Source organism: Hypomesus nipponensis, chromosome 24 (assembly GCF_054491055.1).
Source record: "Hypomesus nipponensis isolate SF chromosome 24, ASM5449105v1, whole genome shotgun sequence".
Classification (NCBI taxonomy): domain Eukaryota; kingdom Metazoa; phylum Chordata; class Actinopteri; order Osmeriformes; family Osmeridae; genus Hypomesus; species Hypomesus nipponensis.
The window spans coordinates 6,554,694-6,571,277 of record NC_140384.1 but is presented as its reverse complement, the minus strand read 5'-3'; the positions used below and the strand labels follow the sequence as shown (position 1 = coordinate 6,571,277).

Sequence of the window (16,584 nt, the reverse complement as noted above, 5' to 3'; positions counted from 1 at the left end):
ATATATTTCCCTATTAGTTTATGCTTGAAATAATAACATTGTATGTTGTCGAAAGAAAACGTGGCAACTGAATTAAATCACAGTTAAGATCAAATGCATTTCGTTTAAAGAGCCACTAGCTGATAGGTTAATTACATTTTACTCGAACAGTAAAACCAAACAAACGTTTGGGATTTATCCATGTCTATTAGCGTTGAGAGAAAAAAAGATGTGCCCCATAAAGAAGAGTAACGATTATTTTTTCAATATGTTCTGGTGTATATTTTCATGATGTTTCTTTTGATGGAATTAATTCAAAGTGGAGCGAATTAAACAAATATATGATTCTGGAAAGTTTGATGTTTATTAAAACCTAACTGTAGAATTAGATGTCAAATGATTTAGGTGCCTTGTCTGAGCAACATCAAACTGGTTTAAACCTGCAAGCACAGTAGATATATGAAGTGTGAGTCATATTTGCAAAGTTTACTATGACATTTAGAGCTCTATAAAATGTTTCTTTGCCTTCTAGGAAATGCCTTTCAATATTGTATTTAGGTGAATATATGGCACACAATATATTGCGCATGATCGTCCAAAATTCATGACACAGCCTCGCCAGTAGGGCTCACTGTTGGCCATACTGAGAACACGTGCACGTCCACTCCCAGAGTTTGTATATTGAAAACCTACAAAAGTCCAGTTGGCCTAGTTATTTTGGTGGTCTTTGGCTGACTAATGTCATTTTAGTGACAGTCCCACCCTCATTGATTGTTATGCCAGAAGACTGTAAGAGGATTGTAATGTTGTGGAATTTTATTGTCCTACCAGGCAGGATTGGATCTCTTTGCTTAAATGATTAGGTTGTTGTGGGGTAAACAACCTTCTTGGAAGGGATTAAAAGAAAGAAAGGGTTTATTTGGATTGTGGTGTGGAGTTGGAGAGAATGTTGGAGTTTAAAAAATCACCTTGACTTCATTACGTTAATTGATACTAAGTGAGAGAACAGAGGGAGGTCCAACCAACAGGGAAACTTTTCTGAGAGCCGAGGTTTTGGAGTTCCAAGAAGAACCGCTGCTCTCTGCTTGAAGCATGAGTTCCTTCCCCCAAAAAACCCCTCATCATGTTGCTTTTGTTGTGGAAGTTTTGTGTGAAAAGGCACTAACTACAATTACTTCCAAGGAAAAATAAGTGTCAAACAAACCAGCTAATGGCACTAAATATGAATCTACAGTGTTAATTAATTCAAATAAAGATAATTTGCCAACATATTTCGAAAAATGTTCCCTTGTCTGTTTTCGAACAATGGTAGTTGATTCGATAGCCTCATGTAAAAAAAAAAAATTCTGAATAGACACAGGATTTTGCTCTCTTTATCAAGCAGACTTTGTGTAGCCTCAGGGGAACATATACTGTAGAACATTCCAGATAGTCCCTGTAGCATCCAAGCTGTTTCCTCTCTCGTCAATGGGATGTCACACCACTCTGAGCTCTGGGGTCCTGCTTTTTTTCGTCCCCCTGCCATCCTGGCACTGATTCTATTTCCTCTGGGCCCTGGTGTATTGCAGTGTTAGTGCTGAACTGAATGGGGGAGATTCAGATTAGCTGAACCTGACTTGACCTGTTTTTTGTGTAATTTGATGTCATAGTCATGCATTACATGATTTAACTATTTCATTTTGTTCTTCTGGATGAACATTTTCTCCAAATGTTGAAGTTTTACTTCCTCAAAGTAGCAGGATGATACTCATGTGATCTTTTCCTTGGCACTCTCTCAACTTTACAGAATCTCCATCGGAGGGGAAGGTCTTGAGTAGAAGACCGGATAGTAGACACATCCAGAGAAGGATGACAGTCATGCTCTGTCTGCGGAATAGGTGGTTTGCCTTGAGTCTGGGCTTAAGCTGAAGAGAATTTATCTGAACTGCATCTTAGTGAAGGGTTGCGTACTGTGCGGGCTGGAAGACTACTGTCCAGTATTGGCTGTTGACTGGAGACCTTTGGTTACGAGGACACATCTGACTCTAGACTTTCACTGTGAGGAGATATTGAACCCCAGAAGGTGAGGTCACAGCTGCCAAGCTGCAGCAATGGACTTTGAGGAGAGGCATCCTCCCTCCTCCACAGTGACCTCCCTGCCCCTCTCATCATGCCGGAAGATCCCTTTGTTGCCATCTACATTGTCCTGGAGCTTCTGATCGCCGTGTTGTCCGTCCTGGGCAACGTGCTGGTCTGCTGGGCTGTGTGTCTCAACAGCAACCTGCAGAGCATCACCAACTTCTTCGTCGTGTCCCTGGCAGTGGCCGACATCGCCGTGGGGGTGCTGGCCATCCCCTTCGCCATCCTCATCAGCACCGGGTTCTGCTCCAACTTCTACGGATGTTTGTTCATCGCTTGCTTTGTGCTGGTGCTCACCCAAAGCTCCATCTTCAGCCTGTTGGCCATCGCCATAGACCGCTACATCGCCATCAAGATCCCCCTGAGGTGAGTTTACGATCGATGAACCCTGAGAGGGGGGGGGGGGCGACGGTCCCAAACTCTCGGTTTCGTTGTTTGTTTTTAATCTTTGCTTGTATACCTATATTTATTACGTTTATTTGCGGGCGGGGTTCCCAGGTATAAAATGAAAGGTAGAAAGCGTGGTGATGAGTTTCGGTGTATTCACGGAGGCTCTCACTACGTATGAGAGAGAAACAAAGTATTGGCAGCGTGAGATTCCTATATCCGTAGTGGATACAGATATAGAGGTTCCCAGGAGGACATCTCACCCAGGAGCAGTAAATTCGGTTCCCCGCTGCACAATAGTTTAAACAGACTGTGACCTTTTACATAACTTCCATAACTGTTGAGAAACAGTGGCTGTTTATGTATAAGGTAATTTACATATTGTATGTTGTATCATAGCTTGATTTGTATCAAATGCTCAGACATTCTTTACGGGCTCGTTTTTCGCGATGGGTTGTTGTACATGACTGTCTCTATAGTATGAAATGTTTACCCCTTAAAACCACATCAAGCCCGTTCCAGTTTTTATTGCGTCCAAACAGTCTGTTGTGTCTCTCCCCAGAGATGTTCTGAGAGGTTTCATTAATGTCTGTAGTTCTGCATCCATGAGGTGGGGGCTTGTTTTCTCAGAGGGAACCTTTTGAACTTTAACATCTAGAGAATGTGATAAAAAACGGGCCAAATAACTCAGCTGCTCTCCCACACTGACGAAGACACATTCACTCAAAATAGACCTTCCCTCCCTCCTGACCTCATATTACTTTAACACATTAAAATGAATAATGTGCTCTCTCTCTCTCTTGTTTCACAATTTGTCCCTCAATTTCTGGGTAATTTCACCACCCAAGGGGATGAATATTTCTCCTTCCTACATTTCCTATAAAACCATTGTCCCTGTATGTGTCCTTCTGATTGGGTTCTCCATGGTTACCTTCCACCCACAGGTACAACAGCCTAGTGACTGGCCAGCGTGCCAAGGGCATCATTGCCATCTGCTGGGTCCTGTCCATCATCATTGGCCTGACTCCCATGATGGGCTGGAACAAGTTCACTGAGAACCTGAACAGTACCTGCCCACCTGGCCTGATGAAGTGCCTGTTTGAAGAGGTGGTTGTCATGGAATACATGGTCTACTTCAATTTCCTAGCCTGTGTGCTAGTGCCCCTGCTACTCATGCTGGCCATCTACCTAGTCATCTTCATGGCGGCCCGACGCCAGCTGAAGCTCATTGAGCTGAAGGCTGTGCATGGAGAGAAGTCCCGTTCCACCCTCCAGAAGGAGGTCCAAGCGGCCAAGTCTCTGGCTATCATCGTGGGCCTGTTTGCCATTTGCTGGCTACCTCTGCACCTCATCAACTGCTTCACCCTGTTCTGCCCCCAGTGTGCCCACGCGCCCCTCTGGACCCTCTACGTGGCCATCATTCTCTCCCACGCCAACTCGGTTGTCAACCCCTTCATCTACGCCTACCGCATCCGGGAGTTCCGCCACACCTTCCGCAAGATCATCCGGCGCCACATCATGGGCCGCCGGGAACTGTTTGAGAGCGGCGGCAGCGCGCGCACCTCCGCCCACAACAGCATCAGCGACTCTGTGAGAGTCAAGGCCAACGGCATCAGCTTCGACCTCTTCACGGAGCACAGCAGCAGCAGCAGCTGCGAGAGCTCCTGCCGCTACTCCGCCCACTTAGGGGGGACCCTGTCAGCGTCTCAGCCCCCTCCGTCAGCCGTCGCCCCCCACAGTCCCCTGGTGGGTCCCCCTGTGCCCCAGCCCCTCAGACAGACACATGCTCACCCCACAGGGCCCCCGCCGCAGTGTGGAGAACTGCAGCAGGGGGCTTTCATGGGGACGGAAGTGGTGGAGTTGAAGGCCAGAGAGAGTTTCTCGTCTGCCCGGGTCAAATCATCGTTCTGTAAACAAACACTCTGCTCCACCGAGCTCATGGAGGTGTCCTGATAGCGAGATCATCATTCACGAAGGTTTCCTAATCACACTGACTTGATGGTGTGGATTCAAACAGATGGGCGTCTTTGGCGTCTGTTAGACGTGCAAGGGTTTTATGGAAATCTCTGGGCAGACTGGCATTCGAGCTGAGAAGTGACATTTGGTTGGTTACCTAAAAGACTTCATTCCACCTCATTGGTACCATCGTATTGTCTTGAATACCAACATTGGCTCCTTCGCAGTTGCAAAAAGGTTTATTTTGGGGGGCACAGACATTGGGGTTTAAGCTTCTTTTTTTTACAGAAACTATATTTGTATTTATGGTTGAAGTCACACTGATGTGGTTTTGTTGCAGGACTCTCATTCTGTGACTCTTTGCTCATTTGATTTGATTTTTCACTTTTGCATGTTTGTCGCAGTTTGTATGTTTACCACAGCAGTACCAATATTTCTTTACCTCAGTTTATTTATCGGCCAAATATCATTGAGGCTACCTTGTCTTTTAGTCGTTTCGAAAGAGAATGAGGTGGAAATAGGAGCTTCCCACTGATTATTGTCCAACTGTCATGTTACTGCCAGAGTTCTTTGTGTTCTCACGTGTTGGATGCAATGCAGTGCCTTTTGTTATATAATAAATCTTTGTTTGTCTGACGGTCATCTCTAGATGCATTTGTTTGCTTCTTCATATTGCACTGTTTATGAATTGAATACAGTACAGCTTTCAGAGCCATTAATCAGTGTCCGCAGTTTTAGGGCTTGCCGTGGCTTCCGTCCAGCAGGGGGAGGAGCTGTAGACAAGAGAAGTGGGGTTCCAAAGCTGGGGTGGTCACACTAAGGGCAAGGGGCAACACGGTCCTCATGTCTCACACGCCTAACTCTATGGTCTTTTTTATTTTCCCATCTTTTATTATAATCCCCTAGTGAATTCAGGTTACAGGGCACAGGGCAAAGTCTTTCAGCGTTTTCCCCAAGGGGTGTTCAGGGCTTTTTAAGGATGCACCAGGGAACTTCAGAGTCCTGGTCCAAAGCTCTGTGCACGACTAAATTATTTCAACAGGTTCACTCAAAGCCAGGAGAATTGTTCTCTTAGTGTGTTTGGCAGCCATGTCGTTTGAGCAGACTTGCCATCATTATATATTCTTTGACCGAGCTTCTGAGACCAGACCAGTCGTGATATAGGTTGGATCCTGGTCATGGTCACCATGTCAGTTATGCAATAAAACCTCTAAATAAAATATCATCCTCCACAATACCTGAACCAAGCGTCAGTGTTCAAGCAACAGTGAAGGCCAAAGGAGCTGTGAAACTGTGTACAGACTGACTCCATGGATACGAACAAGAACAGTGCCTTCCTGTCGCGTAAAACGTCTTGCCTTTAGAAAAAGGGAACTGGAGCGGAGGGGAACAACTGAAAGAGCTTTATCTAGGATTATCTAGAATGTTTATAGATGCGCACGATTTTTTTTTTTTTACTGTCTCGACAGTTAAAGAGATTTAAAATCAGAAAGCTATACCCTGTCAAAAGTGTGTTTGCTCAGAGAAACTGAAGATGCCAATTCACAATGGCCTTTCCCTCTGTGCTGAGGCTTGTCACTAAGTATGACTGTAGTCAACAACAGTGATTTAACACCCCCTATTGTGGCTTTGTGTGCTTAGCCCAAACTCATTACTCCTCAAGTTCTCTGCAAGAGATGGGTGCTTCAAATACAGTACTTGGGAGCAGCATTTTGTAAGGCAGATGTAGGTGTCTGTTCTGACGCCTAAACGACATAGAGAAGGAAATGTTTGTCATGGTACAGTTTGGAGGTAAGTGACATTTTTACATAATTTGACGCTATTTTATCAACTTTGTAAACAGCTTGCCCTACTTGGTAAATTACAATACAGTAACGTCAGAATGGTAAACTATCGACAAATCAAATCTGTATTGATTGAGGATTGATTTTACAACACTACTGTATCTAAATATTAATGATTAATAAGAGGTTATTTGCTTTGTCAGACAACAGAATGGAATTATTCAATTTGAACTGCAGACTGATAAACTTCATCCAAAATTTGAAAGAAAGATGTAATGTGGAATCTCAAGGTAAACATCCTTTCTCTTTTGTTGCAGAAGAATAAACCAATAAGATAAATTCACTCATCTGCACCAGATTTAGCTTCAAAACATCAATCAGTAGCCTGACTGTCAGATTCCTGATTTCTAAGTAAATGTGCCAGAATATTGAGCCGTCTTAGTGACTTGAACAAATACATTAGCATTGATGTGTTAGAATGTGTGGTGCAGACTGCGTGGAGCTCATGGACAAGTCCGGGGAGCTAATGAGTCTGAGCGAGAGGGGGCAGAGTGTGGAGCGGGCCAGCAGCTTGCTGAAGGAGAGGCAGAGTTACATCCTCCTACAAGTGTCCAGTGAGTCTAACCGTAATACAACCTTGTACTACCTGATGGGGGACATAGCAACACCGCAGAGTACAGTATTTGTCGTGCAAAGCAGTTGCGTTGTCTGAAAAATGGGTGTATTCATGTGTGTAGACATGTTTTAGTTTTAATGGGTTGAATTTAAGGAATTATCATCGAATTGCTACAGGAAATGATGGAATTGACGGCAACAAGTATCTACCTCTCCTAAATAACCTGGGAAGGTGCCACCCTGAATTAGCAGGTAAGAACACAAGTGACAGTTGTTATATCTGTTTATGGCAACATAGCGTCAACTGACTATCAATGTTCTGTAGGCTACATGTCAACATGATTCTCACACAGTGTTCCGTATTTAGAAAATATTCATATATTTCTGTTTGTTCCATCCAACCAATTCCTCAGAGATTCTGCGGAAGATGTCTCTACCCAGTCGGGAGCGAGATAAAAAAGGCGGTCCCTACAGAAAAGGCTGGCCACAGAGGGACGCTCTCATCAACCAAACTCGGAACAAGACCACTAGTGGAAACAAGAAGAATAATTCCATCAAATAGTGAGCCAACGCCACGGAATATTGTGTCCATGTTTCAGATAATAATCCATCTATAAAAAAATAAATTAAAAAAAGTACCAGGACTTTAAATAAAGTGTTTTTGAATAAATAACTCTCAGACTGTCAATATAGATTATTTACAAATGTGCACAATGGTATTTATTGCTTTGACTTTGCATTTTAGCCTTTAGATGCAGATTACATAACTAGGCTACAGGGAACAGGAGAGACCCGCCCCCTCTTGAACGCAGTTACGGCTCAGGTTCTCGACCCCTCGCAGCACAAGACTTAAGTTCGGACAGTATTTTACAATGTCAGCGTCCGAGTTTGAGTCTTTAGAGAAAACGTTAGAAACACATCTTCCAAAGGAGGAACTTAAAGAAGTGAGACGAATTTTATTCGGAAAGGAGACGAAGTGAGTTGCCTATTCACCGCCCCGCTGAAATTATTTAACAACCGGTTGTTGTAACAGGTTTATCTGGTTATATTATTCCAATTGGCCTCCTTGGCAAACAGTGATTATGGGACGAGCCTAATATGCCCTCCTTTTCATATCATAAAGTCAATTGTATATTGTGTTTTTGCTACCACGTTCTTAGTCAACAATCAACGAGTCAATCATTATCCGACGTGGAGTTTGCTCTCGTTCTGAAAGATAATTGGTTGGTTGTCTTCACCACTCTTAATGCTACCAAACCACCTTACATGGGAAACAAAAATGATTGACAGCCCTGGTGACAATCAATATAATAAACTGCACAAAATACAAGTGTGCCTGTGCTTTATCTAGTAGCTCCTTAAGCAACCTTTATTCTATTTCTGATTACAGGAAGTTGGACCTGCCAACATGTGCAGTAGAGGCTGCCTCAGAGCAGGACTTTGAACTGCAGGGGCACGTGTTCGAGGCTGCCCAGGAGCAGCTTAGGCCCCCGAGGCCCGTTCGGGTTGGGCTCATTCAGAACCGCATAGTTCTGCCCACAGATGCACCAGTCATGGATCAGGTCAATACGGTCCCCCTCTTCAACTCCTCCAAAAAGGAGGGGTGTGATGGTGTTTCTTTGTCATGTGATTTGACAGGGAACCAGGCATACCCCCTTCTCCACTACCACAAACATTTTTTAAGCCAAAAAGACACAGAAGGGGTACTTTTTTCATGACCGATGTTTATCCTTGTTGCACAGATCACAGCCCTCCACAAGAGGATTGGTGAAATGGTGGATGTAGCTGCCATGTGTGGGGTAAACATTGTGTGCTTCCAGGAGGCCTGGAGTGAGTGTAGTCAGATTTCCCATTCACATAAATACAATTCAGTGACTGCTCTGCAAACGAGTCTAGTGTACTTTTCAAGGCCTTTTCAATCAACATTGAGTTGATTTATTTGATAAAATTACCACAACAAGTATCTGATCATGTGTAATCTGAGATTTATCCTGCTTTTTCACCCACAGCTATGCCCTTTGCCTTCTGCACACGGGAAAAGGAGCCATGGACTGAGTTTGCAGAATCTGCAGAGGAGGGGTACACCACACGATTCTGCCAAGAGGTCAGAGGTCACATTGTTGGCATGTCTCAATATGCCCTATTGAGACGTGTCATGTTTTGTTATTGCATGTTATGCATGGTGATTCTCTGTGTCTAAGATGTCATTCGATGCGTTGGTAATAATGACTATAAAAATAAAAAAAATAAAAAAATAAAAAAAAATGACTGCAATTCTCAAATAAACGTGTTCTACTCTCAGTTGGCAAAGAAATACAACATGGTTGTGGTGTCACCTATCTTGGAGCGAGATGAACTTCACAGCACTCTCTGGAACACAGCAGTGGTAGTTTCTAACTCTGGCAGCGTGTTGGGCAAAACCAGGAAAAACCACATTCCTCGAGTTGGAGACTTCAATGAGGTTCGTATTTCACTTCTTGAATATCTAAGCATTATCGTATTTCATTCTGACCTACTTTTTTTCTCGTCCACATGCTAAAAACATACCTTTTCTATAGACAGTTGGACACTGAAATTAGGGGCTTTCAACATTATTCCGGCCTGTTTGTGTCCTACCGGTGTAAGGGTCAGAATAATTGGTTAAAGGCTAAAACACAAAAATATTCTCGTGTCCATGCGTACACACACACGCACACACACGGACAACACTTTAAGCATCCTACCATCACCACTTAAAGTTCAGAGGGCACGCTCATGTTATTTGGAAAATGAAGCTCCCTCATTACTGCTGTGGATGAAGACAACAGGACCCTGTTTTGTGTTTCCAGTCATGTTGTAATGTCTTCAGAGAAACCTAATGTTCGGGACGGAGCACGTTATTTCCAGTGTGGTCCTCAAAGCTCAGCGTGCTACGGGGACGCTCGTCAGCCATTTTGTTTAGGAAACCGTTATGCACTACTTTCTTCTGACTTGCACCATCTTGTTAAATCTACTCTTGCAGTTGTGTGGAACTACTTAAGATAAAGTTTTAACTTAATGCATTACATTTTTTGGCATACTTTGCATGTATTATTTTAGGGCTTTTCACATACTTCAAACTTTAACATGTACGTTTACCCCTTTCTACCAACCCTACTCTCTCAACATGTTTCACTTTCACAGTCTACATATTACATGGAGGGCAACACAGGCCATAGAGTGTTTCAGACCCAGTTTGGTAAGATTGCTGTGAATATTTGCTATGGGCGGCATCACCCACTCAACTGGTTCATGTACAGTATGAATGGGGCGGAGATCATCTTCAACCCTTCCGCTACTGTTGGAGGCCTCAGGTATATTGAGGGGGATGTACTTTGCAGCTTACAAATCCTTCCTGTTGTCATACTTAGCACACTGACACTTCTATCATTGTTTTTCAGTGAGCCCATGTGGGCTATTGAGGCTAGGAATGCAGCAATAGCAAACCACTGCTTTACCTGTGGCATTAACCGTGTTGGAACTGTAAGTAAGTGTTAAAAAAAAGGGAGTCAGATGGCTGAGCGGTGAGGGAGTCGAGCTAGTAATCAGAAGGTTGCCGGATCGATTCCCCGCCGTGCCAAATGACGGTGTGTCCTTGGGCAAGGCACTTCACCCTACTTGCCTCGGGGGGAATGTCCCTGTACTTACTGTAAGTCGCTCTTAGAGCGTCTGCTAAATGACTAAATGTAAGTAAGTGGAAGTGGGGTTTTTCCAGTTTGCTAATGCCTGTTATTTTTATTTTGTCCTAATATCTGGGATTTAGCATTTGTTTTGACTGGCAACAGTTTAGCAGTAGGGTGTCTTGATGGTCAAAGGAAAAGTTTCACCAGCATTTCTTCTGTTGTCTGTAGGAACACTTCAAAAATGAATTCACCTCGGGCGATGGTAAAAAAGGTATGTATTCAAAACAATGTCCACATTTCCAAATACCATTCTATGAACTGGACATCCAGTCTGTCTGTTTTCCCACTCAGCCCTCATAACAGCACTGTACTGAGTTATTGAGTGGCAGTTTTTATGTACCATATGCTTCCAATGCATAAGGATACTCATTGGACATGTCGTCCTCTGAGCTACAGTTACAAGGCCATGCAACTGGATCCAGTAGGCATCATAGATCTTGTTGTTATCCAGATGGCCTACTCCTTAGTCGTTTTATGCACACAGCACCCGACTAGTAAGCTGCGTGTATCTGGATGTTGTTTTGTGCTATAGCTGTCCACTCTGACATTTCTCCTGTCTGGTTTGGGTTACTTGTGGTATTTGCCTTTTTCCAGCTCACCAGGACTTTGGGCACTTCTATGGCTCAAGCTACGTGGCTGCCCCCGATGGCAGTCGCTCACCGGGGCTCTCTAGAACCAGGGATGGGCTTCTGGTGGCAGAAGTAGACCTCAACCTGAATCGACAAATCAGTGACAAATGGAGTTTTAAGGTAAACTCACATGGCTGAATTTCTCAACGGTATCCAATTTCTCTTATTATATCGGTCCCTTTACTGTTTGTCCCCCCAAACAATTGTCTTCCTACTGTACCAAACTGGAACTGTACCCACAGATGACAGGGAGGTATGCTGAGTATGCAGAAGGACTCACCAAAGCTGTCAAAATGGACTTCCAGCCTAACATTATAAAAGAATAGAAGATATCTTTGATTCAACTATATGCTATAACATTGCAATACAATCAAAGTCTCAGGCCAGTTGAAGCACCCCTCAATGAACTTTTATTGATTACAATGCACAAATGCAATCATATATTTCATTAAAAAAAATTAAGGTTGGCATTGAAAACATTCTATTTGTTTTGTAACAAAAATAATTATCTACCTTCCTATTTAAACCAAAAAACAATGGTCAAATTGAATATTAAATTAACACAATTATGGCTGGTATAAATCCAGAGTGCAATAGTGTATTCCATGATGAAAAAATCAAAACGCAGTTTTATGTGACAACACAATTTTGCAATGTTAAAGGTTACCTAATCTCCATTTCATATTTGTATTTTAGTGTTTACACACACAGTGCACAAACTTGTAAAGGGAACCCATTTTAAATGCATGTACTTAAACACGTTTAAATACTTTATTATTGTACTTTTTAATACTTTTGTAGATGAACTGGTCATGGACTGTTCTTTTTCTTTGCACACAGTAAGAGCATGTACAGATCAGACTGTGGTTTATGGAGATGACCTGTATACTAGCCAGATATATTCATGAATCAGCTTGATGTATTGCATCAAGTAAATTAGCTTGCCACTTGATTTGTTATTGTTATATAAGACACACACAGTTATGGATGTACATTACCTGAGTCTTTCAAGACAATTTCTCCCTATCCTTCCTATTTGTACGTTATATTGCACCAACACAAAGTAGTAGTTAATAAAATATGAAATGCTAGTAAAGAACAGGGATTGCAGCCACACACCAACCCTTGATTTACACTAAACATTACATTTTACAAATCCATTGAAGGTGCACAATGTTGCCATCGGCCCTTACTGCTTTCTGTTCTCCATGCGTATGCATCATTCTAAACAGACTAAGCAATCTAGTATCTGCTTACAGTTTATCTTGTGAATTGGACTTAATAAACGTGTCAGGGAGAAAGTCAAATTAATGAATTCTATATAGCATCTCCACCCAAGTTAAACAAACAAACAAAAAAAAGAACTTGTGTTCCCGAGCTTTCCAACTGTTACTTCCCTACGCATCAAATGCCAGTGGCTATGTGAAGCAAACGGGTTTAGTGACTACAGCGGTGTTGTGGTGATTCTAGTAGTGGTCAGCCATGGCAGCACTATGGGAGAAGAGCCCACAGGGATCTTCAACACTTGACTTGAGTTTGAGCCAAAGGTCCTGTGCAGGAGACCTGCAGAATGGTGTGCCATCACAGTCTAGATGGAACACTAGCGTGATGTAGACTTCAGCTATGTCACATTCCCTGAGCCAATCAGCTCTCCTTGAAAACAAACAGGATATCCTCGTCCGTCCCATAGCTCCTTCGAGCCTCTTCGAAATTACTAACGCTGGTGCAGCACACTCCTGAAACACACACACACACACAAACAGAATTTCCATCAATGCGACTGCTGTTATGTTACTCGGGCAGACATTCTTTTCACCACTGAGTACACTGGCTTGCGGTAAAGGGTCACACTCAGCGTGGCGTTGTGTGCGCGTGACAAAACAAGTGTTTGGAATGCTTTAAAAAATGCTCGACCGTTTTTTCATTCAAGTGTCAGGACTCACGATCTGAATATGCAGGATTGTTGTAGAAGATGCAGCCCGTGCCTCGGTTGAAGCCACTCACAACTACAAAGTGACCCTGGTATTCAGGCTTCCGGCAGAAGCACTTCTGACCCACAGGGAGGAAGCAGCAATACTTGACAGGCGATGAGCAGAGTTCACACATAAGAACCACTGCATTGACCAGCACTATGGCCACATTGCCCCGTTCAAGATGGTTCTGGATTTCCTGAATGGTCACAGAGCTAGAAACGGAAATTGGAGACGTTAATCCACAGTAATTTACAAACCAGATCAGCCATCATAATTGAAATATTAAACAATTGAATTCAGATCTACACGAACGTACCATTTATTGACCACTACGCCTTTGCTCTCAGCCTTCAGAAAGAGCTCATTCACTCTGTCTTCTTCAGTGTCAAAATGTTTCTTGTAGAAGGACTGTTTACAGGATGGAATTATCATTATGAAGAGCATACACACCAACACCCATAAAAGACAACATAACTTGGCTGTCTGAAATAAGGTATTCAGTAGTCTCCAACCCTGATCCCCAGGGCCAACTGCCCTGCAGGTTTTAGATGTTTCCCTGCTCCAACACACCTGATACTGAATGGTTCGTTATCAAGCTCTGCAGAAGCCTGATAACAACCATTCATTTGAATCAGGTGTGTTGGAGCAGGGAAACCACACAGGACAGTAGACCACTACATTACGGTACCTGATTCTTGAAACCTTTGTCTACGCCCAGGGTCTGGGTGCAAAAGCGGTGCTGGACTCCAAGCTGGTTCATGAGGTAGGCCAGGTCAATGGTCCATACACTCTCTGTCAATTTCAGCTCCCAACAAGCACTTTGAAACTCTTCATCACTGACAGGGTGGAGGTATCTGCCACACACGGTGTAAGGAAAAAGGGTTGGTCACTGGGTTAATAGCTGTAGCTCACTAGTCACTATGGTAAATTCACAACCAACTTTTTTGTTAAGATTAGGCTTACTTCAACACCATTTTTGAGCAAGCTAATCCGCAGTCCCAGTGGTACAATTGCCGAATGACGGGTACGTTCAGCAGAACGACATCATCTGTGAGGAAGATGAGATCCCGTAAACAAGGGGCTAGCAAGCAAGCGAATTAGCCAACGGGAGTGTTGATGTGTTCTTAAGTCAAGCCAATGCAAGTAGTCCAATACACACGAAACTTGCATTGTTACAGTTGTGATCAAGCACTTACCTGTCATTCTGTGGTATATTTCGGAATCGCTAAAGGCTGAATCCAATCTAGAGACAGCAAAGCCCAGAAAGAACAGGGTTACAGTTGATAATCCAAGGTTGGATTGCCTCATCAATGCTGCTGTTGTCTTGCAACCACATTAGCTAGCTGGCTAAGCTACTTGGCTAACACTGAAACATCCTGTAACTCAAATGAACCAGTTAGCTCTAGCTAACGGTAGACTATCAAGCTCTAAGTAGTATTGATTCTCCAACTTGATGATCGATTTATACAGCCAAAGCAGTCAAAGTATTTTTGTAGGTAATGTAGTACGAATTACTAGCCACGACAGCTGCTGGCTTTCAAATTGCTAACTATTTAGCCACCCGCCCCGGCTAATGCAAAACTCCCATTTCGGTACTGTAAGGGGTTGCCGTGGTGTTCATAAAAAGTGCACTGCCTTCCGGTGTAACAATTATGACCAGAAACGATACACTACATGCCCTGTTGGATATAAAATATGTTTTTGTATTCTAGTTATTGATCATAGTTCGGCAGTATAAATCAACAAATTAAACAAATTAAATAAATTGCACTATTACCTGCTGGGTGGTATTGGCGATCACCAACAGGGGGCAGCGAATAGTAAATTGGAGACGTCTTATTCAGGAAAAGGAAGTTAACACAACACAGCAGAGCAGGCGGGCCGTAAGTAGAACGTTCAAAGGATGCATGTTAGTTGAATAAAAGAAACGTTGTTAGTTATTGACTTAAATTATAGACCAACAATAAGGTAATAAGGTAGCCCTGTTATCTGGTCGTGTTTAGACATTTAAGAGGAATAGAGTAAATAATTAAATGTCTGCGCAAATCGGCAATGGGATGGTGGAAGAAAATGCATGCATGGTAGCTAGCTAGCTAAATTAGCTAGCGTTAGTACTGTAGAGCTAGTTCATGTATAAGGTTAGAGTGAAATGATCGTGTTTCATATGATTGTTTTAATAATTTGTTTTAAAAATATTTGAAATAACGTTCTTTTATGATGCAGAAAGCTAACCATTGTAAGAAAATACTTCGAAGATGTCTATTGGGGTGCCAATCAAAGTGCTCCATGAAGCCGAGGGGCACATTGTTACCTGTGAGACCAACACAGGCGAGGTGTACAGAGGGAAGCTCATTGAAGCCGAGGACAACATGAACTGCCAGGTAAGAATACACACTCCTTACATTTTATCAACTTTTATTAACCACCACTGTCCCATATAGTAGCCAAATATCTTAAAACGCACAGTATAACGAATATATCTTTCCTCCCATTTTAGATGGCTAATATCACAGTGACACACAGAGATGGTCGTGTAGCTCAGCTGGAGCAAGTGTACATACGAGGCAGCAAGATTCGTTTCTTAATTCTGCCGGATATGTTAAAGAACGCCCCCATGCTCAAGAGCATGAAAAACAAGAACCAGGCTGCAGGAGCTGGAAGAGGAAAAGCTGCCATTCTCAAAGCACAAGGTACATGCATCCTTTTACATATTGTGAACAACCAAAAATAAGTGCCAACGGGAAGAACCATAAGAGCATATATTCTATGTTATATCTTACAGTACTGTTTAGATCTTTAGTTTTTGTTTAGCTTTTAAGTATTAGACTTTTTAATTTATACATTCAACTGTTTCTTTATTAGGATCCATATGTTAATTGTATGCACCTTCCTGCCACAGTAAATTCTGTATCTGTATAAAAAGTATATGGCAATAACAACTTCTGATCCTCCATCAGTCTTGTTCATAACATCTCTACCGCTAAGGTGTCTTGATGGATATTGTGTTGTATGTCCAACTGTATTAACCCTTGCTGCTTTTCTGGGTCCTTTTCAGTGGCAGCAAGAGGCCGGGGACGTGGAGGAATGGGCAGAGGAAATGTTTTCCAGAAAAGAAGATAGTTTTTTTTTTTTTTTTCTGTGTACACTTTACCTTAAACGTACGTGAATTGAAATATGAACACAGTGATGCCTGAAGTAATGTTATCGCATTTATGGGAACTGCTGTAATTGTTATTGCATCACTGTTGACCATAATTCCTATGTAACTACATTCTATGTAGTGGCAGTAGTGAATGTACACGTAAGCTAAAGTGTTACTGAATTTGTTCTTTGTTTTATCTGTGAGAAGAAATTTGATTTTGCAATTTTAAACATTAAAATGATTTTCTCTAAACTGTCTGTTTGGAAGCAATATCAGACAACACATAAAGATCAGCACTGA

At 42.6% G+C, this 16,584-nt stretch overlaps 5 protein-coding genes across 8 annotated transcripts; 4 read left to right on the top strand and 1 right to left on the bottom strand.

Annotated features, from left to right (window-relative positions):
• Positions 1 to 1,653: 1,653 nt before the first annotated feature.
• adora2aa (adenosine A2a receptor a) lies at positions 1,654 to 5,082 on the top strand. The gene is made up of 2 exons (XM_084690825.1): positions 1,654 to 2,463; positions 3,429 to 5,082. The coding sequence occupies exons 1-2, from the start codon at positions 2,129 to 2,131 to the stop codon at positions 4,435 to 4,437; spliced, it is 1,344 nt and encodes a 447-aa protein (XP_084546951.1). The 5' UTR covers positions 1,654 to 2,128; the 3' UTR covers positions 4,438 to 5,082.
• Positions 5,083 to 6,047: 965 nt separating this feature from the next.
• On the top strand, positions 6,048 to 7,512 carry c8h22orf15 (chromosome 8 C22orf15 homolog). The gene is made up of 5 exons (XM_084690826.1): positions 6,048 to 6,231; positions 6,428 to 6,514; positions 6,716 to 6,838; positions 7,017 to 7,091; positions 7,253 to 7,512. Exons 1-5 carry the CDS (start codon positions 6,207 to 6,209, stop codon positions 7,399 to 7,401), a joined length of 459 nt encoding a protein of 152 aa, XP_084546952.1. The 5' UTR covers positions 6,048 to 6,206; the 3' UTR covers positions 7,402 to 7,512.
• Positions 7,513 to 7,652: 140 nt separating this feature from the next.
• On the top strand, positions 7,653 to 11,646 carry upb1 (ureidopropionase, beta). The gene is made up of 10 exons (XM_084690242.1): positions 7,653 to 7,815; positions 8,230 to 8,401; positions 8,582 to 8,669; positions 8,849 to 8,943; positions 9,142 to 9,300; positions 10,002 to 10,171; positions 10,259 to 10,340; positions 10,709 to 10,751; positions 11,135 to 11,289; positions 11,412 to 11,646. The coding sequence occupies exons 1-10, from the start codon at positions 7,712 to 7,714 to the stop codon at positions 11,493 to 11,495; spliced, it is 1,152 nt and encodes a 383-aa protein (XP_084546368.1). The 5' UTR covers positions 7,653 to 7,711; the 3' UTR covers positions 11,496 to 11,646.
• On the bottom strand, positions 11,557 to 14,980 carry gucd1 (guanylyl cyclase domain containing 1). Of its 2 annotated transcripts, XM_084690244.1 has the most exons (7): positions 14,920 to 14,980; positions 14,339 to 14,385; positions 14,106 to 14,190; positions 13,831 to 13,996; positions 13,459 to 13,550; positions 13,113 to 13,354; positions 11,557 to 12,905 (listed from the first exon to the last, which is right to left on the bottom strand). In XM_084690244.1, the coding sequence occupies exons 2-7, from the start codon at positions 14,343 to 14,345 to the stop codon at positions 12,814 to 12,816; spliced, it is 684 nt and encodes a 227-aa protein (XP_084546370.1). In that variant the 5' UTR covers positions 14,346 to 14,385; positions 14,920 to 14,980; the 3' UTR covers positions 11,557 to 12,813. The 2 variants fall into 2 exon arrangements, with proteins under 2 accessions (XP_084546370.1, XP_084546369.1); XM_084690243.1 differs by lacking the exon at positions 14,920 to 14,980 and having other exon boundaries at positions 14,339 to 14,766.
• On the top strand, positions 13,776 to 16,536 carry snrpd3 (small nuclear ribonucleoprotein D3 polypeptide). Of its 3 annotated transcripts, none has more exons than XM_084690247.1 (4): positions 13,776 to 13,905; positions 15,366 to 15,523; positions 15,640 to 15,832; positions 16,198 to 16,536. In XM_084690247.1, the coding sequence occupies exons 2-4, from the start codon at positions 15,398 to 15,400 to the stop codon at positions 16,260 to 16,262; spliced, it is 384 nt and encodes a 127-aa protein (XP_084546373.1). In that variant the 5' UTR covers positions 13,776 to 13,905; positions 15,366 to 15,397; the 3' UTR covers positions 16,263 to 16,536. The 3 variants fall into 3 exon arrangements, with proteins under 3 accessions (XP_084546373.1, XP_084546372.1, XP_084546371.1); XM_084690246.1 differs by lacking the exon at positions 13,776 to 13,905 and adding an exon at positions 14,890 to 15,025; XM_084690245.1 differs by lacking the exon at positions 13,776 to 13,905 and adding an exon at positions 15,018 to 15,110.
• Positions 16,537 to 16,584: the final 48 nt, after the last annotated feature.